This window comes from Rhinoderma darwinii, chromosome 1 (genome assembly GCF_050947455.1).
Source record: "Rhinoderma darwinii isolate aRhiDar2 chromosome 1, aRhiDar2.hap1, whole genome shotgun sequence".
In the NCBI taxonomy this organism is placed as follows: Eukaryota; Metazoa; Chordata; class Amphibia; order Anura; family Rhinodermatidae; genus Rhinoderma; species Rhinoderma darwinii.
In genome coordinates this window covers 495,636,913-495,660,854 of record NC_134687.1, presented here as the reverse complement: position 1 = coordinate 495,660,854, position 23,942 = coordinate 495,636,913, and the positions used below count along the sequence as shown (strand labels likewise).

At 43.3% G+C, this 23,942-nt stretch overlaps 1 protein-coding gene across 1 annotated transcript in view; it reads right to left on the bottom strand.

The window, feature by feature from the left end:
• OSBP2 (oxysterol binding protein 2) overlaps window positions 1–23,942 on the bottom strand; it is a 385,374-nt gene that overhangs the window by 301,619 nt on the left and 59,813 nt on the right. The window contains exon 2 of the mRNA XM_075835587.1: window positions 20,641–20,849. Coding sequence (XP_075691702.1) covers window positions 20,641–20,849 — 209 coding nt within the window. The remainder of the gene's footprint in view (window positions 1–20,640; window positions 20,850–23,942) is intronic.

The following is a 23,942-nucleotide window of genomic DNA, read 5'->3' as shown; positions in this document are numbered from 1 at the left end:
GAACAACGCGCATCAAAGGTTACCTGGTTGTTGTGCTTGCTGGGAGAGGTGGTATGCCAACGAGTGTAAAGCACCAGCGTTACACACCTGATATATGACAATATGCAAAGTGAACCTAGGTGCCCTAATATGATCTTACCAAAATGTATGGCATCAATAGATGATGCCAGGTATTATTAATCTTCAACCATATGTGATTCACATCACAATATTTTTTTTTCTAACATATGGATTATTCATCTTGGTTCTATGTTTTTGGAACTTCTTCATTAAAACTATTAATAAAATAAAATGTGAAAAAATAATAGGAAAGGTCCCTCGTGGACGGTGCCTGAGCCAGACCAGCCAAACTGTAATCTGCTCACAATCGTTCCATACTGGTGAGGCCCCTCTATCTCAATGTAGGTATTTGGATAAAGTTTGGAACTTCTGCTGTTTTACTGTATAGAATTGACCAAATGCTAGTGAAATCATAAAAGTAAATAAAAGTAAAAGAATACACTGTATCCCAGGAGGGGACACAACAGAATCATTTTATGGGGCAATGATAAAGGTGGTTTCCTTGAGGACCATCATTTTCAGTTCATTTTGTATTCATATGTAGATAAAATGAAAGAGTTTTTCCCATTTTAGACACTTATAGCATATCCACAGGTTTTACCATAAATGTCTGATACATACGGGTCCTATCGCTGAAACCTGCAGCTTATTCCCAGAACAAGTGACGGCCTCAACACACAGACTCCCACAATAATATCTTCTGACGTGTCTCTATGATGAGAGAGGAGACAAACTGCTGCACTAAGTTTAGTCTGTTGACAGTTCTATTTACTTTGCAGTGGCCAGAACAGCAAAGCATGCACTTTTTTTTCCTTCTAATTCCAATAAAACTGGTGCAAATTGATGCCAAAATGAGCATTCTGCACTTTTTTTGTTCCTTTATGGTTTTCTGGAAAAAAAAACAAAAAAAAAACAACTTTAGTGAAGAAGGAAAAACTTTGCGATTTTTTTTTTTAGTACATATAAGTATGACACGTGTGAACAGACTGAGATTTATTGAAAAATGCGTACACTAACAAACCTGTTGTTCATATACAAGTCTTTACAGTTATTTCTATTCAGAAGAGTGTCCTTTAGGCCTCCGTATACGTCGAGTGTACTGTTTATTTGCTGGATAGAATAGAGCAGTCGACTAGGCTATTCTATCCAGAGGCATCCGGTACTGTACTGCCCGCACAGTACCTCTGGGATCTAAGAGAGAGCTTAGAGGACAGATCAGGGGAGTGCAGAAAGGGAACTACGTGACATGCGGTGTCTCGAAGCAGTAGCAGTCTCTCTCCATGCTGCCGCTGCTATTATTTGTCTCCTAGTGTCCCCCTCAACGGCGTCCCCTTCTTCAGGTATCGAACATGCCAGATCCAAGTGATGCTGTCTCTCCAGGAGGCGTCCAAAATTTACCGGGGGCGCAGACACCCCTCAGGCCGGCAATTTCAGAATCTTCCTGATAGTGGCTTTGTATGAGGGTTGTTCATGCCAGAGTCCTGGACTGCTTTTTATCACCGCTTGTTAATATACATAACTGGAGATTCCCTGTAATAGCCCCAGTGCTATTACATACAGTACTGTGCAAAAGTTTTAGGCAGTTGTGGAAAAATGCTGCAAAGTAAGAATGCTTTCAAAATTAGAAGTGTTAAAGGGGTTGTCCACCTTCTGACAACTAATGATCTATCCACCAGATAGGTCATCAGTATGTCATCGGCGCGGGTCCGGCAATAAGCTGCTCCGGTGACCTGCCGACACTGGATGTTGTGGCACATAATGCTATGTACGGAGCCCGGAAGCAGTTGGCTCCGTACATAGCATAGCGGCCGTGATGCAGAACTGCAGGTCTGCTCCTATTCACTCGAATTGGAGCAGAGCTGCAGTACTGCAGCTCGGCCGCTATTCCGTGGCCGGAGCTAACTGCTTCCAGCTTGTACGTCCGGTGCTCGGAGGCACCTGACCAGCTGATCTGTGCGGGGCAGGTTTGTCGGACCCCCACAGATTATGTACTGATGACTTATCCGGTGGATAGGTCATCAGTTGTCAGAAGCTGGAAAACCCCTTTAATAGTTTTTTTTATCAATAACAAAATACAAGGTGATTGAACAGAACAGAAATCTAAATCAAATCAATATTTGGTGTGACTACCCTTTGCCTTCAAAACAGCATAAATTCTTATAGGTACGTTTAATGGAGGCCAGTGACGGATGCTATACAGTGGCTTCCGTCACCCATAGGATATAATCTGTGTAATGGATACGGCATGAAAACATCATGAGAGTTCACGGCCTATGCGTTAAACAGGTATCATTATAGCATACAGGTGGCGGATATCACCGTTAGGAATCCGTCACTGCACCTGTTTAACGAGATTTTCCCGGTGTATACATTTAACAGAGCCTGTTAACGCAGTGTAAAAAGAGCCTAACACTCAAGTTTCTTCAATGCAGTAACAATGGTAACCACAGGTAATAACTTTGTAGCAAAAAAGTGAATTCTTATAAATTGTGATGAATCAAGAAGACGAATTACATGGTAGTTTTTCCTGACATGTAACATAAAGGTCTCCACATCACTGTTCCATCATGTTGCATGCTAATTCACAGATTCCTGTCCAATAGTGTTTAGGGTTACTGCACCTTTGGTTATAGGTCAGTTTTTTTTTTGTAAGAAGCCATAAAAAAGGACAGGCTATCAATAGCTGATGGGTCAGGGTTCGACTACCGCGACTCCCGCCGATCAGCGGTTTAGAATTTTTAATTTCTTCTTGCTCACTGTGAATTGTCGACACGCATTTAGCGACAATTCACAGGTATTGCAGCCTCTTCTCCCATTCACTTCAATGGGAGAAAAAGCTGCAATACCGGTGAATCGTCGCTAAATGCGTGTCGACAATTCACAGTGAGCAAGAAAAAATTAGGGGGAAGGAGCGCTCGTACGAGCGCTGCACCCCCTTCAAAACAGCTGATCGACAGGGGTCCCTGGAGTCGGACCCCGACCTATCAGCTATTGATGGCCTATTCTGAGGATAGGCCATAAATTTTTAGTGGCTGGAAAACCCCTTTATTGTCTTCAAGGCCTTATTCAGACGAGCGTATTTTACGTCCGTTTGCTGTCTGTTGAAATAACTGACAGCACACTAACCCATGCAAATCAATGGGGCTATTCACACATGCGTGGTTATTCATGCAGCGTGTGTTCATTGCGTGAAACCCACTGAATGTCCTATTTAAGTCTGTTTTTGCGGACCACGTCACCCATTGAAGTCTATGGGTGCGTGAAAAACACGGACAGCACACGGTTGATATCACGGTGTTTCACTCATCAGTTGCTAAAAAATTGCTGAGAAAACAGAAACAAAAAAAACAGGAAGTGCTTGCAGATGAGAAACACGAACGTGAAAAACTGATGCCACATGAAAAGAACACTGATGCAACACGGAAACCACACTTATGCCACATGGAACTGAAACACACGAAATACGGTCCGATGATAGATTGATGTCAATAGGGAATTAAAGGGGTTGTCCACTACCGGACAACGGATGACCTATCCACCGGATAGGTCATCAGTACATGATACGTGGGAGGTTGACACCCGGAACCCGCATCGTTAAGCCGCCCTGGCTGCCTCCGGACACCGGACGTGCATGCCGGAAGCAGTTGGCTCTGGCCATGGAATAGGAGCAGAGCTGCAGCACGGCCGCTATGCTATGTACGGAGCCAACTGCTTCCGGCTCCATACATCGCATAATGGGCAATAACATCCGTTGCCCGCAGGCCACCGGAGCGGCAGATCGGTGCGAAGTCTGGGTATCGGACCTGTACTGATGACCTACACTGACAGGAAATAATGCTTTGCATACTATGTATTGCAAAGATTATACAAGCGACCAAGCAATTGCAGCTTCAAGCCCCATAGCCGTGAAAAAAAAGTTACAAAAAGTTATGTCAAGTTTAATTATGAACCAATGAAAAACAAATTTTTTCATTAAAAATAGAAAACCAAAAAAAAAACAACACATATAAAAGGCACCACCTCAATTGTACGACCCATAAAATAAAAATGAACATCTATATAAGAATCACACAGGAACTTTTCACTATCAAATATAACAATTCTTTATTAGAAATACATATATATATATATATATATATATATATATATATATATGTCACGTTGCGGGGAGTGGACCCACTGGCCGCACCGCAAAACAGGATAGCAGCTGGCCAAACGGGTACAATGCAATGTCTATAGTTCAGAAAGGGTACCTGTGGCAATGTAGGCAGTGGCGGTGGATTCAGGCTAAGATGAGGCTCCCACAGTACACGAACACCCAGCGGGGTGCGACACAATAGATGCAGCGGAGGGCACAACACGACTTCCACTCTTGAATGCACAGGGACACGGTAGCACGGGATACAGGGTACAGGCAGCAGGAACAGGTAACACTGGGAACTGGAAAACACTAGGAGACAATTTGCAATGACAAACTAAAGGTAACACAACAACGCTCAGGCAAGGATCGAGAGGGCAGAGCCCCTTTTATAGTCCCGAAGCATTCTGGGCTGATTGCAGTATTCTGCAACTATGCGCGTACTGGCCCTTTAAGGCCGTGCACACGCGGTCGCGCGCGTCCAGCGGGAGACAGTGTCCGGACCAGGAAGTGAATGCCAGCGTCTCTCAGGAGGGAGATGCTGCCAGGAACTCACACGTTTATGGCCGCGGCCGTCAGAGGGTAAGTCAGGACGACAGTCCACGGCCATAGACGTTACAGTATCCCCCCTCTTACCCCCCTCTTCTTGGGGCAAGAGCGGGAGAGAAACTTCTTCATGAGGGCAGGAGCACTGATGTTCTCCTCTGGCTCCCAAGACCTCTCTTCTGGACCAAATCCCCTCCAATCCACCAAATAAAACGTCCTTCCTCCTACTTTCTTGGTGGCCAGGATCTCACTCACCTCGAAAGTCCCTGATGAGCCACAAGGAGCCACCGCAGAACTAGGAGTCCTGGAGTAGCGGTTCAGGACCACAGGCTTTAGCAGGGAGACATGGAAGGAGTTAGGAATCTTGAGGGTGGGAGGTAGCCAAAGCTTGTGAGACAGGATTTATTTGCAACAGAATCTCGAAAGGTCCGAGGAACCTAGGGGCAAACCTTCAAGATGGCACCTTCAGCCGGATATTCTTGGAAGACAGCCAGACTTTAGTACCTGGAAGAAACTGGGGAGGTTCTCGTCTTCTAGTGTCTGCCTTTTTCTTCATGCGGTCGACCGCCAGCAGAATAGAACATTGGGTCCAATACCATATCTGCAGAAAGTTCCTGAAGGAAGCGTCAGCTGCAGGCACCTGGGACATAGTGGAAACAGGAAGAGGAATTTGTGGATGTTGGCCGTATACAATGAAGAACGGACTGGAGTTGGTGGACTCACTAGTATGGTTGTTATAAGAGAATTCAGCCCTAGGAAGCAGCAGCACCCAGTCATCATGCTGCCTGGAGATAAAGTGCCGCAGATAGTTTTCCATAATCTGATTAACCCTCTCGACTGGACCATTGGACTGGGGATGGTAGGCTGAGGAAAAGTCCAACTTAACAACCAGGAGTACGCAGAGGGCTCTCCAGAACGTTGAGGTGAACTGGACCCCTCGATCCGAGACAATATGCAGAGGCAAGCCGTGCAGACGGAAGATGTGTTGGATGAAGAGACCGGCCAGTCGGGAAGCAGAAGGCAGACCAGTCAGTGGAACAAAATTAGCCATCTTGGAGAAGTTGGGAATGAACAGCCGGTAGAAGTTGGCGAATCCGAGGAAGCGCTGTATGGCCCTTAAGTCTTGGGGGCGAGGCCATTTCAAGACAGATTTTACCTTCTTAGGATCCATATTGAGGCCCTGATCGGAGATGTTATAGCCCAGGAAGCGTAGAGACTTTCTCTCGAACATGCATCTCCAGCTTGGCATATAGGTGATTCTCCTTTAGTCGAAGCAAAACTTGGCAGACATGACTCTGATGAGTTACTGGATCTGGGGAAAAAATCAAAATGTCATCGAGATACATCACAACACAGACATATAGGAGATCACGGAAAATGTAATTGACGAATTCTTGAAAGACCGCGGGGGAGTTACAGAGGCCGAAGGGCATAACCAGGTGTTTGTAATGCCCGTCACGTGTATTAAATGCAGTCTTCCACTCGTCACCCTGACGAATCCGGATTAGATTGTAGGCCCCGCGCAGGTCTAGTTTGGAAAAAAAAATCGCCCCTCGTATGCGATCAAACAGTTCAGAGATTAAAGGCAATGGGTATCTGTTCTTTACCGTGATCTGGTTGAGACCCTGGTAGTCAATGCAGGGTCGGTGGGATACGTCTTTCTTTTTCACAAAGAAAAACCCGGCCCGGGGATGAGGATTTACGTATGAAGCCCCTCTCTAGATTCTCCTTAATATAGGCAGACATTGACTGGGTTTCAGGTAAGGAGAGAGGGTATACTCTACCGCGAGGAGGAGACGAATCAGGAATCAAGTAAATAGGACAATGATACGCTCGATGTGGTGGAAACGTCTCTGCCTCCTTTTTGTTGAAGAAATCCGAGAACTAAGAGTAGCAAGAGGGCAACCCTGCCAATGACTGATGCGGAGGAGGCTGAGGCGGAAGGATATGCCTCAGACAGCGGTTGAGGCACTTGGGACCCCACTGGAAAACCTCTCCAGAGTTCTAATCCAGGACTGGGGTGTGTAGACGAAACCAAGGCAAACCCAGAAGCACCAGATTGACGGCCTTGGGTAGAACAAACCGGGAGATGAGCTCTGAATGAAGGGCTCCCACTTGATGCCTCAGTGGTTTAATAACAAACAATATAGGGTCTGGCAGCGGCAGTCCATCTACTGAGGCAGCGATCAACGTCCCCTCCAGAAGGGTAGTGGCCAAGTGAAGAAGATCCACAAGGTCTTTGCGCATAAAAATTGCTGCAGAGCCAGAGTCCAGATATGCAGAGATCCGATGCATTTTTTCGCAGTACATTATGGTCACGGGAATGGACAATTCAGATGAACATCCTTCTTTATCCAAGGTGTTCTCTCTTACCAACCCTAGGCTTTGGGGCTTTTGGGGACACAGACGCACAAGATGGCCTCCGAGGACGCAATGTAGACAGAGTCCCGAAGTTGTCTCTCCTGTGTAGATAGCTTAAACTGGTCCATCCTCACAGACTCCTTAGGAGAATCGGCATCTCAGGACAGCAGGGGTTGCTGCAAAGTAGGGATCGGACTAGGTAGGCCTCCCTCCCGACGAACTACTTGGAGCCGTTGTCGGATCCTTATATCAATCCGGGCGGCCAGAAGAATGTGGTCATTCAGGGTAGACGGTAGATCTCGAGCGGCAACCTCGTCCTTAATCTTAGAAGACAGTCCATGCCAGAATGTAGCCACCAGGGCCTCATTGTTCCACAACAGTTCTCCCGCCAGGGTGCGGAAATGGATGGCATACTCGCCCACAGAGATGTCTCCTTGGCGTAGGTTCAGCAAGGAAGCCGCTGCAGAAGAGACTCGTCCAGGCTCCTCAAACATCGTGCGAAATGTCCGGAGAAACCCCTGAAAGTCACTGGTCTCTGGTCCTTGTCTCTCCCAGATAGGGTTCGCCCATGCAAGGGCCTTGCCAGTAAGAAGAGAGATGATGAAAGCGACCCTTGCGCGATCAGATGAAAATACAGGCTGAAGTCGATCTGGTACTGGTTCAAAAATCCACGACTGGTACTTGCATCTCCATCATAGCGGTCAGGAAGTGGCAAAGAAAAACGAGGATCAACACTGCCAGGAGGTGTAGTCTGAGGAACAGTACTGCCAGGAGCTGTAGTAGGAGGAACGGCAGCTTGTGCCTCCTGCCGACGTGCAAGAATGTTCAAGGCCTGGAGGAGTTGCTCCTGTCAAGACCGGAGGTCTAGCATACCCGCCCGCACATCTTGTAACGTCGTCATGGTCTTGGATCGACCAGCGGGGTCCATGGCCTGATCGTACTTTCACGTTGGGTTTGTGGACCCACTGGGCTGTACCGCCTTGGCGGTATGGCAGCTGGCCAACAGGGCGCAGGTCACAGTCCACAGTTCGTATAAGATACCTGCGGAAGCTCGGACAGTAGCAAGACAGGTTCGGCTGGGACTAGGCTGCGGGTAGACGTCAGGCATGGAGCAGCAGGACATGCATAGACACAGCACTGCACAACTACAGCTGAGCACGGCACTTGACAAGGATAGCACAGGATACAGGATACAGGAACAGGGAACACTGGAACTGGAAAACACTAGGAGACCATTTGCTTAGACAAACTAGGATATGACAAACAATGCTCAGACAAGGATTAGAAGGGCAGAGGCCTTTTTATAGTCCAGGAAATCATGTGAGTTGATGATGATGATTGTTTTCATGTGTGCACGCTGGCCCTTTAAGAGCGGGCACGAGCATGCGCGCGTACCCTACGGGACACAGCAAACCGGAGCGGAAGTGAGCTATGGCGTCTCTTAGGAAGGAGATGGGGACCAGCGCTCACAGATCCATGGCTGTGGGCGTCGGGAGGTAAGTAAGTGGACGCTACACAGAGCTAAAGTACCCATTTAGTAACTCTGCCTTCTCTTGATCCCCTGTGACCATCTATCCTTGGCCACCTGCCTTTCAATTTGTATTTTTGCTGATTTTATTGCCTTTTTACAGATTTTTTTTTTCAATTTGGTTTTTATTAAGTTTTCAATATAACAACAAAAACAGACAAAGAAGAAAAAAAGAGACATTTGCACTATATAATCCATCAGAAAAGAAAAACAAAAAAAAAACCAGTTCCATACATTGTCAACAAGTTAGTGTAGAATCTTAATGAATTACTGTAAAGGATCTGCCAGGCACAGCTTCGGGGTTAACTCCCAGAACTAATCAGTCAGCACCTGAGAATACATCCCTGAGACTGACTCCTGCTTCCACCATTCAGGCTGGCAGGCTTAGGAGTGGGAGAGCCTATCGTAACCTGGCCAGACTCAGCTAGCTCCCGCCCTCGGTCTATTTAAGCCTGCACTTCCTGTCCCTCGGTGCTTGTTATTGCTTGTGTTTCTTTCCTTGTGGTTTCCTGGCCAAGCTACAGCTCCTGCTATTTTTGATCCTGCTCCATACAGACCCTGGCTTACCGACTACTCTTCTGCTTTTCGTTTTGTACCTCGCACACTCCTGGCTTGACTCGGCTCGTTCACCACTCTGGTTGCTCACGGTGTTGCCGTGGGCAACGGCCCCTTTTCCTTGCTTGTGTTCCTTTGTATGTTTGTCGTGTTTGTCGTGCACTTACTGAGCGCAGGGACCGCCGCCCAGTTGTACCCCGTCGCCTAGGGCGGGTCGTTGCAAGTAGGCAGGGACAGAGTGGCGGGTAGATTAGGGCTCACTTGTCCGTCTCCCTACCCCCTGCCATTACAATTACAGTACAAATGCATCAGAAATAACAAACAAACAAACAAGTTTCAGCTTCTTCGACTATAAGTAGTAAATTTAACGAAGACTGCCGTGTTATCTACTTCCAAAACATGGAAGGTCTGAGCCAGAGGTTTTCCCCTCCCGCATATCCATCCCAGAATTGAATTATACAAAAGTGCAAGACGAAAAAATCAGAAGATAGGAAGATGAACCTATAGCCAAACATGCCCCCCAGAACTACCAACGCCCATGTCACGAGGGAAAGAGGGGGGAAGGAGTCCCGGACAACCTATATTCAGACCATAAGGCCCATTGTATGCGAAAACTATTGAATGTATTTAAACGTATAGCTACCATCTTCTCCATAACATAGTCAAATTGTACTAGATTAATTAGTACCGTTATTGTGATCGGATCTGAAGACTTCCAAGACCTAGATATCAATAATCTGGCAGACAAGATTACATGGCCAACAATCCACCGAAACTCTATAGGGATGTCAACAAGGCCAATAAAATATAGTGCCAGAGCTGGGGATGGGGAGACCCTAAAATGTACAATAGAAGAGATAACTGTAAAAGTTGCTTTCCAAAAATTGGATACTAGAGGGCAAGTCCACCATATATGCATGTAACTACCTATCATACCGCAACCCCTCCAACATGACGGAGAGTAAGTAACATTAAATTTAGCAATTTACAGAGGGGTTCTATACCACCTAAGTAATATTTTTTGCGCTATTTCTCTATGGCTAGCTCCCCTAGAAATTCTGGAGACCCAATGTATAGCAGAGTACCATTCACTTAGTGAGATTTCCAATTTTAAAGGAACAGTGTCACGAAAAAAAAAAAGTGTTTTATTAAAAACTTTTATATTTATTTGTGTGTTTGTGTTTTACTTTTTTTTATTTTTTCACTTTTTTTCCCCTATGGGGGCTGGCATTTTTTTTCCCATTTCTGTATGTGTCGATTAACGACACATACAGACATGGAATACGGCAGCTACAGTCCCATAGTGAATGCGAACGGGGCCCGTTCCATCCACTATGCTGTACGCCGTCTGTGTGGGAACGGTGCATGCGCCGCTCCCACACAGTCCAAGTTGAACTGTGCGCCGTCCGGCGCCATTTTCCTGTAGACCGGAAGTCGCGGCCGGGCAGTAAGATTACTACTTCCGGTCGCGGCTTCCGGACTTGTGCACTTGGAGCGGCGGTAGCAGACGGAGCGGACGGACCGGAGGGAGCGGCGGCGACTGGAGCAGGTAAGTTATTTCTGTGTATGTAAGTGTTTTACTGTGCGTTTACTAGTGTATGTAAACCTACTACACTGTGTGTTAGCTCAAAAAATCGCGACACACAGTGTAGGAGGTTTGACCGTTCAATCACCTCGTTTCTCCCAGCACTAGCCAGGATAAAGGAGGGGGGGATTCTGAGAGCTCACTAGAGCGAGTGAGTTTTCTCAAATTTTGCAGCATAAAGCAATGTGGTTGCTTTACCACATGCAATGCTGCAATTTTGGTAATTGCTACATCTAGTGACCAGCACTGGGAAATATTATAAATTAGAATCTAATTTATAATATTTCCTGACTCGTGAAAAAAATAAAAAAAATTAGAACAATGTTTAATCACCTATACACTAATTGTTTAACTAAAAAAAAACAACATTTTTTTCTAGCGTCACATTCCCTTTAAGTCTAATTCCCAATGCAACAGATACCCAGGCTTAACTAGCGACTGAGATCTGGAAACTTCAGAATAAGGCCTCATTTACACGAGCGTAATATACGCGCGTGCTTTTCACGCGTGTCGTACGCACCTATATTACTCTATGGGGCAGTGCAGACGATGTGTGAATTTTGCGCAGTGTGAGTGCGTTGCGTAAAACTCACGACATGTTCTATAATCGTGCGTTTTTCGCGCATCACGCACCCATTGAAGTCAATGGGTGCGTGAAAACCACGAAGGTCGCACGGAAGCACTTCCGTGAGAACTGCGTGATTCGCGCAAGAGCTGTCAAACTGAATGTAAACAGAAAAGCACCACGTGCTTTTCTGTTTACAAACATCCGAACGGAGTGTCTTAGACATGAGCGAACCAAACTTTACCGGGTTCGGCCGAACTCGTTTTGACCGAACCCGGCAGGAGACAGTCACTGTGCAGGGTGCTGAAAGAGTTTAAACTGGTTCAGCACCCTGGACAGTGACTTCCGATTCCAATATACGTGAACGTGTAAAAAAAAAAAGTTCTGACTTACCGATAACTCCCGGCTTCTTCCTCCAGTCTGACCTCCCGGGATGACAATTCAGTCCAAGTGACAGCTGCAGCCAATCACAAGCCAAGCACAGGCTGCAGCGGTCACATGGACTGCTGCGTCATCCAGGGAGGTGGGGCCAGATGTCAAGAGAGGCGCGTCACCAAGGACGCGTCACCAAGAACGCGTCACCAAGGCAACGGCCGGGAAGTTCTCGGTAAGTACGAACCTCTTTTTTTTTAAACAGGTTACTCGATATGGTGATCGGAATGCACTGTCGAGGGTGCTGAAAGAGTTACTGCTGATCAGTTAACTCTTTCAGCACCATGGACAGTGACTGACGTCGACTAGCCTCATCTCTATGATGGCGGCTGCGCGAAAATCACGCAGCCGCGCATCATACACGGATGACACACGGAGCTGTCAAGTGCCTTTTGCGCACGCAAAACGCTGCGTTTTTTGCGCGCGCAAAACGCACACGCTCGTGTAAATGAGGCCTAAAACAGAGAGATCCCTTTTGATTTTGGCGATGCTAGAGCAAATATCTTATCTGCACTAATTGGGAATACTGGGGTATCCAGAGAACTTGACTGTAAGATATGGCGGATTTGAAAAATGTTTAACAGATCATGTTTGGGAATGTGGTAACTAACCTTTTTACAGATTTTAGTAATCAGAGGGTATAGCTGTAGCCTTTGTAAATTATAAAGAGCTTAATAAAACCATTTTACAGATTTTATTAAGCTCTTTCTAATTTACAAAGGCTACAGCTGTACCCTCAGATTTGTAGAGGTGTAGTAAGCATTTTGACCACACAGGTATTTCATAGATTTCATTAGAATTGGGAAGTGAAAATGAAAAATTAGATTATTTTCCAATAAGATGCAGCTTTACCTCAGAATTTTTAATTTTTTCAACAAAAAAATGAGGAAAAGCCCCCCAACATTTGTAAAGCAAGTTCTCCAGAATACGGAAATACCCAACATGTGGTCATAAACTGCTGTTTGGGCAAGCGGCAGGACTCAGAAAGGAAGGCACTCCATTTGGCTTTTGGAGTAAAGATTGTGCTGGATTGATTTCTCTGCACCATGTTTAATTTATAAAGCTCCTAAGGTACCAGTACAGTGGAAACCCCCAAAAGTGACTCCATTTTAGAAACTACACCCCTAGAGGAATTCATCTAGGGGTGTAGTGAGCATTTTGACCCCACAGGTGTTTCATAGATTTCATTAGAATTGGGCAGTGAAAATGAAAAATTGTATTTCTTTCCACTAATACGTAGCCTTAGGTCAAAATGTTTAATTTTCTTATCAAATAAAGGAGAAAAAGCACCCCAACATTTGTAAAGCAACTTCTCCAGACTACAGAAATACCCCATATGTGGTAATAAACTATTGTATGAATACACATCAGGGCTCAGAAGGGAAGGAGCGTCATTTGGCTTTTGGAGAGCAGATTTTGCTGGATTGGTTTTTCTGCACCATGTTGCTTTTGCAAAGCCCCTTAGGTACCAGTACAGTGGAAACTCCCCAAAAGTGACTCCACTTGGTAAACTACACCCATTGAGGAATTCATCTAGGGGTGTAGTGAGCATTTTGACCCCACAGGTGTCTCATAGATTTTATTAGAAATGGACAGTGAAAATGGAAAATTACATTATTTTCCAATAAGACATAGCATTAGTTCAAAATTTTTCATTTTCTCAACAAATAAAGGAGAAAAAGCCCCCCAACATTTGTAAAGCAACGTCTCCCGAGTACGGAAATACCCCATATGTGGTCAGAAACTGCTGTTTGGATACACGGCAGGATACAAGGGAAGAAGAGACATTTGGCAGTTGGAGCGCAGATTTTGCAGGATTGATTCCTGGGCGCCATGTTGCATTTACAAATCCACTGAGTTACCAGTACAGTAAGAACCCCTGAAATGTGACTCCATTTGGTAAACTACACCCCTTGAGGAATTAATTTAGGGGTGTAGTGAGCATTTTGACCACACAGGTTTTTGCTGAATTTATTAGAATTGGGATGTGAAAATAAAAAAAAATTAACATTTTTTTTTGCGAAAAGATGTAGTTTTAGGCCAAAATTTTGCATTTTCACAAGGACTATAGGAGAAAAGCACCTCAACGTTCGTAAAACATTCTCTCCAGAGTAAGGAAATATCCCACACGTGGTCATAAACTGCTATTTGGACACACAGCAAGGCTCTAAAGGGAATGAGCACCATTTAGTATTTGGAGTGGAGATTTTACAAGATTTTGACACCATGTTGCATTGAGCTATAGTACCAGTACAGTGCAACCCCTGAAAAATTACCCCATTTTTTAAACTAGATCCCTCAAAGAATTTATTTAGGAGTGTAGTGAGTATTTTGACCCCACAAGTGTTTTGCAAAAATGAGTACACAATAGATGTTGCAGATTGAAAATTGATGTTTTCCACAGATATGCCAATTCATTGCCTAATGTGTTGTGCCAAGCTTGTAGCACCGTAGACACACATCCCATAAAATGCTAAGCGGGTTCTCCAGAAAACAGTAATACCCCATATGTGGTCATAAATTGCTGTTTCGGCACCCTGCCAGGCTCAGTTGGACCACCATTTGGCTTTTGAAGCGCAGATATTGCTTGGTGTTTTAGTGGTATTTCAGTTTATAATGTGGGGGCATATGTAAGCTGGGCGGAGTACATCAGGGTATATGTAAGCTGGGCGGAGTACATCAGGGTATATGTAAACTGGGCGGAGTGCATCAGGGCATAATAGGATGATGTAATAATGGGGTGAATGAATAATCCATGGATTGGTGTGGTCACTTTGAACCAATCCTTTATGCACAGGCCACGTTTTTGGGGTATTATACAAAATATCTGCGCTCCAGTATTGCCTAATCTTTGACTTCTTCACTAGCCCTATAAGCAGCACAAGGCCCTAAAGTTTCCTCATCTCCGCTGCATCTACAGGGTCCACCTGTGGGGTCCAGCAAATGATGATGTGGGTTATTTAGTGAAATTCTACTGGACCTAAAAAATTAGTCTGCGTCGTCATTTTGCATCATTGCGTTTTGAGAGTCATAACGTGTTATTTTTTCGTTGACGGAGCTGTTTGAGGGCGTGTTTTTTGTGGAAAGAAATGTTTATTGATTCCATTTTGGGGTACGTGCGATTTTTTTTCATCACTATTTATTACATTTTTTGGGAGATGAGGAAACCAAAAAACAGCAATTCTAGCATGGTTTTGTTTTTTTATTTTTTACAGTATTCACCGTGCAGTATAAACAACATGTTAACTTTATTCTGCGGGTCTATACGATTACAGCGACACCAAATTTATATCATTTTTTTACGTTTCATTACGTTCCCACAATAAAAATACTCTTTTCTAAAAAAAATCATGTTTTAGTGTCGCCATTTTCTGACAGCCATAACTTTTTTTATTTTTTAGTTGATATCGTTGCGGGAGGGCTTGTTTTATGCGTGACGATATTTTGCTTTACTTGCAACTTTTTGATCACTTTTTATTAAAAAATTTTTGAGACAAGATGACCAAAAAATAAAATGCTGTCATTGTTTTTTATTAAAAAATGTTACGGTGTTCACCCTGCGGTAAAAATAATGTGATATTTTTATAAATCGGGCCGTTCCGAACGCGGCGATACCTATTATGTATAGTTTTTTTTTTCATGTTTTCAGTTTTTTTCTAATTATAAAGGAGTTGATCAGGGAAACAGGGCGATTGTTGTTTTTATTAGTTAAAACTTTTATTCAATTATTATTTTTAATTTTTATTTTTTTTACTCTTACTTGGGGACTTGAAGATCTGGCCTTCTGATCCCCGGTACAATACTCTGCACTACTTATATAGTGCAGTGTATTGTAACTGTCATTCTTCATCTGACAGTTAGCCTATTACGTCATGCCTCGGGCAGGACGTTATAGGCTTCCGTACCTTGGCAACCAGGATGCCTAGCAACGGCTTCCTGGTTGCCATAGTAACCATCGCCACCCGCGATCCCTCGCGGGGGGGCCAGGTGGGGTACAGAGGGAGCTCCCTCCCTCTGTCAACCACTTCAATGCGGCGGACGCCATTGACAGCCGCATTGAAGGGGCTAAATGGCTGCGATCGGCGGTAACTGCCATCGCCACCGTTGCAGCGGGATGTCGGCTGTGTATTACAGCTGACAGCCACTGAAGATGAAGCGCGCACAGCTTCTGTGCTCACTTTATCTATAGGGCGTGACTGTACGCCCGAGTGCGGGAACGCACTTTGTATTTGGACGTACAGTCACGCCTAAAAGCGGGAAGGAGTTTTAATGGGATTAAAAAAAAAAAAAATAACAAAAAAATAAATAAATAAAAAAAGTCCCCAAAAAAATCATTATTTTGCATAAAATATATTTTATTGACCCCACATTATATAAAAACAAAAAACCTACAAGTATTAGGTATCTACACGACCGTAATAACCTGACAAATTAATTTAACAAGTTATTTAGCATGAAACGCGAATGGGATGAAAAATAAACAAGAAAAACAATGCAGAGAATCGTTTTTTCCTATATTCACGCTATTTTTTTTACCCCCAAACTGCGTGGAAAAAAAATACAATTTCTCTCGCATAAAACAAGGCCTCATACAGCCAAGTCAATGAAAAAATAAAAAAGTTATGGCTGCTGAAAGGCAGAGAGGCAAAAACAGAAAAATGTAGCTGGTCATTATAGTCTTTTCAGGCCCGGTCATTAAGGGGATACGGACTTTAGTCTGTGATTTTTTTTATTTACCTTAAATACATGCAAATTTGCATTATATAACCTTCGTGAGTGAACGGAAGGTTAATAAAAATAGATAAATGATTATAGAATCATAAAACTTGATGCTGGGATACATTGTTTGATATAAAATGCATTTATTGAGGTAGCTGGTGGAGACTCGGTTTGTATCCTATTTCAGCATACAGTGGGTCACACAGTTGAATACTTGATGTTAAGAAACTGCTGAACAACACCAAACAAGCTGCTTTTTATAAATTAAAGAATACAAAAAGTCAATAGAAGCATGGTGCTAATCTGGTTTACAAATCCATAGTGTGCCCAGTTTCCCCTTGTAAATATGGGAAACTATAGATGGAAGCTGGCATGGGAAGCAAGTTAATTTTATCATAATGCAATGAAATAATAACCCCTAACAATTGAAATAAAACAAAGACAAAAGGAGCTTGTATGACAAAGCCTTCTATGTCTCCGTGTAATTCAGCCCTTGTTCTCACCCGCCAAGGACACAGTGTTACTGAGAGATTTCAATCCTTTCTCTCCATGACCCTGATGCACCGACAAAGTCACTGCCTTGAGAAAGGTTAAATATTCACTTCAATGTTCCAGAAACTGTAACTAATTTCTTATTGGGGAGGGGGCACCGGAATGTGCACAGCATTATTGGTATCAGGACTCTACTAGGGAAAAGGGGTGAAATGCTAGTGAATTATTGTTACCGGCCATTACCTCTTGTATTATTAGGACAGCTCCAAAAAGGCACCACCTTCACCCACCCCCACTTTTTTGTCTGCCTCTGTTTTGTCTGTTCTCTCTCTTCCTGCTTTTCCCATCTCCTCGCCTCCCTATTTGCCATGGTCAAACCCTTTCTTAAATTAGCTTTTTACAGTATTACACTGATGTAAGTCCCTTTTTGTAACGTCCAGTGGGTAGTGGACCCTCTGGACTACTCCACAGATGAGGGCAGCAGCTGGTAGCAGATAACAGGCCACAGACAAGTAAGTGGTAGCCGAATACGGGCAGGCAACAGGTAGCTGGATTACTGGATACAGGCTGGTGCCGGACTACTGGATACAGGCTGGTGGTTTACTGGACACAGGGAGGTGCTGGATTTACTGGACACAGGCAGGTGTCGGATTACCGCTCCTAGGCAGGTGCCGGATTACCGGACACAGGCAGGTGCCGGATTACCAGACACAGGCAGGTGCCGGATTACCAGACACAGGCAGGTGCCGGATTACCGGACACAGGCAGGTGCCGGATTACTGGATTCAGGCAGGACACTGACACAGGATAAGGAAAACAGGACCGTTCGCAGGATAACATAAGGTTTGTCCAAAGTTGCTTAGGCAGCGTGTGTCCAGTGAAGCAGACTAATATACTTGGTGATTGACAGGGATAAACTGGGGAAGGATTTAGGTGCGTGCGCTGGCTCAATAAGATGCAGGAAGTGAGCGTGCGCCCGACCTATAGTTAGACCCAGCAACACCAGCAGCAGAAGGAAGTGCACGCGCATGGCAGTGTGGAGATCCAGGAACCGTACAGCGTGACCAGGCTGTTGTGCTTGCTGAGAACGGTACTACGCCAACGAGTGAAGAGCGCCCAAGCGCTACACTTTGCCATGTTACGGTTACACCCCTAATTGTTAGTTTTTATGACAACTGTTTTATCATGTCCTTCTTTGAAGCCTTTGGGCCATTTGCTTGTTTTGGTTTGCTTTATTTTGTTGTATTGTCAACACTGAAGCTTTTTTCTGTTTTCTTATTTGAAAATTACTAAGAAATATTTGAAAAGTCAAAAACAGGTGTCCGTCATTTGAAACTGATTGCTGATAAAACTATTTACCATATCTTGAAAATAAATAGGGCCAAATGTAATCAAACTGCCATAGTAAGCATGAGCCGAACAGTAGAGTAACATGCGTTGTGTTCCCATAACACAGCATATTGAAGAATATGGTGAATGCTACAGAACGTCAGGTTATTCACCATTACTTTTCTTCATAGAAACGTGGCAGAAATCGCACAGAAGATATATACCCTACCAAACTGGTATAATGCAAGCTAAAAGAGAGGAAAAAAGACACGGTGCCACATAGTGAAGATTATACAGGAGAATGGAAAAAGCAAGTGGATTTATAAAAAGTGCTCACCTTTAAAGTGTTAGTACTGGCAGGCACAAACACTGCGATAAAGGTGCACTACAAAGCTAAAAGCTGCTGCCTGGTCTAAAGTTGCAACAAATAAGGAGGGAGAAAAAAGACCACAATTGGCGCTGCTAATAATGGGCAATATACATTTTTTTAAAATTTTTAAAATAATTTAATAGATAATATAAATGAAGTACAGGTCGACAAGCAACGCGTTTGTTAAATTTTTTAATTTTTCTCTCGCCAAGTACTAAATATTCACACACACTTATTTAGGATGTTTTGACAATTTCTTTATATAATTTTTAGCATCATTATGTATCGATCTATTTATTTATTATTAATTTATTATTTGAAAAAATTTGTATCTATATAGATCTTTTTTATGTTGAAGTCCTTATGTGTGAGTGATCAATTAATATTTGTTTGTTCAAAAACTTTCAAACAGAAACGTGATGTTCTTTTTGGGATCTGCGTTTATTGTGACGTAATCATTGATCTTTGACCAGCAGTTTGGCGTTTTTTTCTCGGCTTTGAAAAAATTGTAATTCATTTAGCTATGTATTTAAACTGCTGTTAATTGCCACATTTTTATTAGCCTGATGAAGACGCCAGTCCGGCGTTGAAACGCATAGCTTGTCGACCTGTACTTCATTTATATTATCTATTAAATTATTTTTTTTTAAAAACAATTTGAGGCATCATTTACACGAGCGTAGTATACGCGCGTGCGACGCGCGTGCTTTTCACGCGTCGTACGCACCTATATTAGGCTATGGGGCAGTGCAGACAGTCCGTGAGTTTTGCGCAGCGTGAGTCCGCTGCGTAAAACTCACGACATGTTCTATATTTCTGCATTTTTTGCGCATCACGCACCCATTGAAGTCAATGGGTGCGTGAAAACCACGCAGGTCGCACGGAAGCACTTCCGTGTGACCTGCGTGGTTCACGCAACAGCTGTCATTCTCTGATTGTAAACAGAAAAGCACCACGTGCTTTTCTGTTTACAAACATCCAAACGGAGTGTCAAAATGATGGCGCCTGCGAGAAAATCTCGCAGCCGCGCATCATACACTGATGACACACGCAGCTGTTAAGTGCATTTTGCGCACGCAAAACGCAGCGTTTTTTGCGTGCGCAAAACGCACACGCTCGTGTAAATGAGGCCTTATATTGCCCACAAACTGGTATAATTGCTTTGATTAAACTAACCCATTGCATCCAAAGTGTCCCATTTTTGATACATAAATTTACACATTTATCAGAAGACTCTGTTCTCCCTTTTATTTTTAAATCAAGAAATGAGAAAAAATACCAGCAAAGGGTACAGTGGGAAACTTCTCCAGTCTTTTATTTGGGCACTTTTCCTTTCTGCTGGGATCCATTCCCATTTTTTGGCTTAAAAAAAAAATCCAAAAATGAAAATAATTATTCAAATAATTAGACATTAATATCAGTGAAGCCATAATAAAAATTCAGGTAATATTGTGATCATTGCATAACTTTTGGAAATGTTCAAGACCATATGAAAAAAAAACCGATACTCTCATAAATATATATTTTATGTAAATAAACAAACTCTTCCGCATGAACTAAAGCTCAACATATAGATTGCCATATTTCACCTGATTTGGGGCTAGTAGCCTGATGTTACAACAGGTCAATGTAGCCACCACGTGCAGAAATAATTTTTACCAAATGTAGAGATAGTACCCATCCAGAGCTTTGAATGAGGTCTTCTTCTGGCTAAAATTGAAGGAAAACTAAGGCGGTGTCTGAAAGTACAGAGTTTTAATTTGGAAAGAACATGATGACCACACTGGACGCTTACCCTTTCACCCAATCTTACACATAATGTGCAAGCCCAGAGGTAACATTTTTTTTACAAATATTCTTTGGACATCAGACAAGTATAATATGTTCCAAAAATCCCTTATTCTTTTGCCACAAAAGTAAGCATCTGTGATTTTCTTTGGCGATCTGGGAAGAACTCTACCTGACTGGTTGTTCATCATGCGGATAGCCTTGGCTTTGGCCAGTTCCAAAGCTGTGACCCATCTCTGTCGCTCCACCTCGCAGCTTGCCTTGAGATGATATGTTCGGCCGCCATTGGACAGAGCAATGTTACATGAATCTTCTGTGTCAATATGAGCAGTAGACAGGTTAATAGTTCCTCGGCACGTGTGAGCCATCTCCGCCTGTGTCCTGAGGGATAACAGATTGTGAAATAATGTAAATAGAAGGAACCACAGTTGAGGGTTTGAATGTCATCTTAGAATAAAACCTACTAAAAAAAATGCAACTTAACAGAAAAACTTTTGCAGGGTGTTTTTGGCGCAGTCTAAAAGTCGTTTTAAAGCTGTAAATGGGCAAATAACCAAATCAGCAACTATTGTAGCTTTCACCCTTTTAAGGTAAGACTGACAATACTACAGTCAATACGTTCACAAAGTTTACCAGCACATGTCATTGATAGCCTATACTTAGGATATGCTATTAATTTATGATTGACAGGGGGCCAACCCCTAGGGCCAACCCCCACTGATCAACAGGTAGAAGAAGGAGATGAGGGCAACAGTCCCGTCAATGCATAAACTGACATAAGCCACTCTCATTCTAGCTCAACTCCATGCTACATCAGTCATAGCCACATGGACAAGGATGGAAGAACACACTGCAGGCTGCAGCCCATTCTATCCGCTGATCCTACGCATTCTGGGGGACAGACCCTAACCGATCACATATTGATGGCCTATACTCATGGTTGTGGGCCTTCTCATGTGTAATTCTAGAGGTAGAGGTAATCCAAAACACCTCACTGTAGACCATTATAAGAAATCTCACAAGTAAAGAACATGGCAAATTATTAAACTTTTTTTTTCATAAATATATACAACTACTCTAAATTAAGGGATTGGTTATATTTTCTTTCATTTACTCAAGTACTTGGAAAAATTCAGGCTCTGCTACAATATGTATTGTTCAACTGATATGAAGCACATTCTGCACATTGTGGCTTTGAGTATTTGCTGCAATTGGAGTGAATCATTAAATTACAATACAGTTCATAAGGATAGCAAGAGGAGATGAGAAAATCAAAAGCTTCTAACAAGTACAAGCTATGGCTGCATTAAACTAAAATAGCCTAAATCTTCAATTCTTTAATTTGATTTTTCAACACAATAGACTTACAAAGGGTATAATAGGGAGCTGAAGTCTTTCTTCAGCAGTCAAAACTTATTATAACTGTGCAGTATAAAAAAAAATTAAAAAAAAATACAAAATTAGAAGATAAGACAATTTCTGATTAGTTATAAAAACGAACTGCAGGTTTTTTTTTATTATCATCAGTGGTAATGGCGCCATAAGGCTGGGTTCACACAACCTATTTTCAGACGTAAACGAGGCGTATTATGCCTCGTTTTACGTCTGAAAATAGGGCTACAATACGTCGGCAAACATCTGCCCATTCATTTGAATGGGTTTGCCGACGTACTGTGCAGACGACCTGTCATGCGTAAAATGACTGCCTCGTCAAAGAAGTGCAGGACACTTCTTTGCAACGTAATTTGGGCCGTTCTTCATTGAACTCAATGAAGCAGAGCTCAAATGATCGGCTGTCAAAGACGCCTCGCATAATGCGAGGAGGAGCTTTATGTCTGAAACGACGCAGCTGTTTTCTCCTTAAAACAGTCTGTCTTTTCAGACGTAAAAGCCAGTTCTCGTGTGCACATACCCTAATAGTCTAGACCAAGTCTGAAAAAAATCTTCGTCTGAAAAGTGACAACCTATCAACTTATAGCTTATTGATGTAGAATTCCCTCAATATTATGGCTCCCTCACATGATCTCACATTTTTTATATTAAAGGCTATGTACAACTTTTGAAATTGTGTTTTGTTTTTAAATAAAAATGTCTATCAGTGTGTTTTGTGCAACTTTCTAAATACTTTTTATTAAAAATTATTTTTAATTTTGAGATACAGCTGCTTTGTATTCTGTATACCGAGCAGCCGTATCAGGTCAGCGACACTGATGGGTGCAGGGTCAGCGGATCACCTGTTATCGATCACATCTAAGTTATGAACTTAGATGTGATCATTAACAGCTGGATCCTGCGTGTTAGAGACCCGCTGTCAATGAACCCGTCAGTACCGCTGACTGTTTTTCCATAATGTCTTTTCCTTGATGATATCTGTAATGCATTGGTATGTACTCCTGATCGGCCAATTCGATACACGGTTATTTTCATGTATCCGCAAGCAACAACACACCTTACATAGTCATGGCGCTTAAATTTGCTTCCATTAACGTTAATGGCTTGAATAACCCATATAAACGCTCTACTATGTGGAAAGAAGCTCTTAAACTCTCCTGTGACGTCCTCTGTGTTCAAGAGATGCATCTATTAAAAAAGGATGCCGTTCGCCTGAAACATCCTGCATTCCCCCACATTTTTCAATCTCATCACTCAACCAAAACTAGGGGTGTTTTGTTGGCTGTGAAAAATACGGTCGCTTTCCAAATGTCTGAATTATTAACTGATCCCAATGGCCGATATATTATTTTGCAGTGTTCTATTAATAACGTCCAATATACCATAGTTACAATATACGCCCCTAACCGTCACCAATTGAGGTTCTTACACAAGATGACACGCCTAATTTCTAAACACAAACAGGGTAGATTGATCTTGTGTGGGGACTTCAATTCTATAATGGACGCGGAGCTGGACTCCACCTCGCAATCCCGCCATTCATATGCTGTCATAGGTGATTTGTTCTGGAAGGAAGAAATACACGACATTTGGCGCATGCAACACAGCTCGGAGAGGGATTTCACTCATCACTCTCATGTGCATAATAGCTATGCCAGATTAGACATGTTCCTAGTAGACAAGGAGTCTATCTTCCTAGTTGAGTCCACGACTATTGGTGACGTCTGCTGGTCAGACCACGCTCCTCTCACCCTGACTCTCAAAGAAACACACAATGCCCCGCCTACATACCTGTGGAGGGCTAGCCCCTTTCTCCTCTCCCATCCCACACATAGAAAGACCGTGGGGACCGACCTGGCGGAGTATTTAGCAAATAATGACACACCAGACGTCGGAATTGCAGCCCCATGGAACGCTCACAAGGCCTATATTAGAGGCACCTTTATCAGACTGGGTCATATGGTTAAAAACAGAGGGTAGCGGAGGTCTTGGGTCTGACGGAGGAAATCCGAGGCTTAGACGCAAAAAACAAATCTGCTCCCACAGAAGCCCAAGCTTCTCAGCTCCTACTTCTAAGACAAC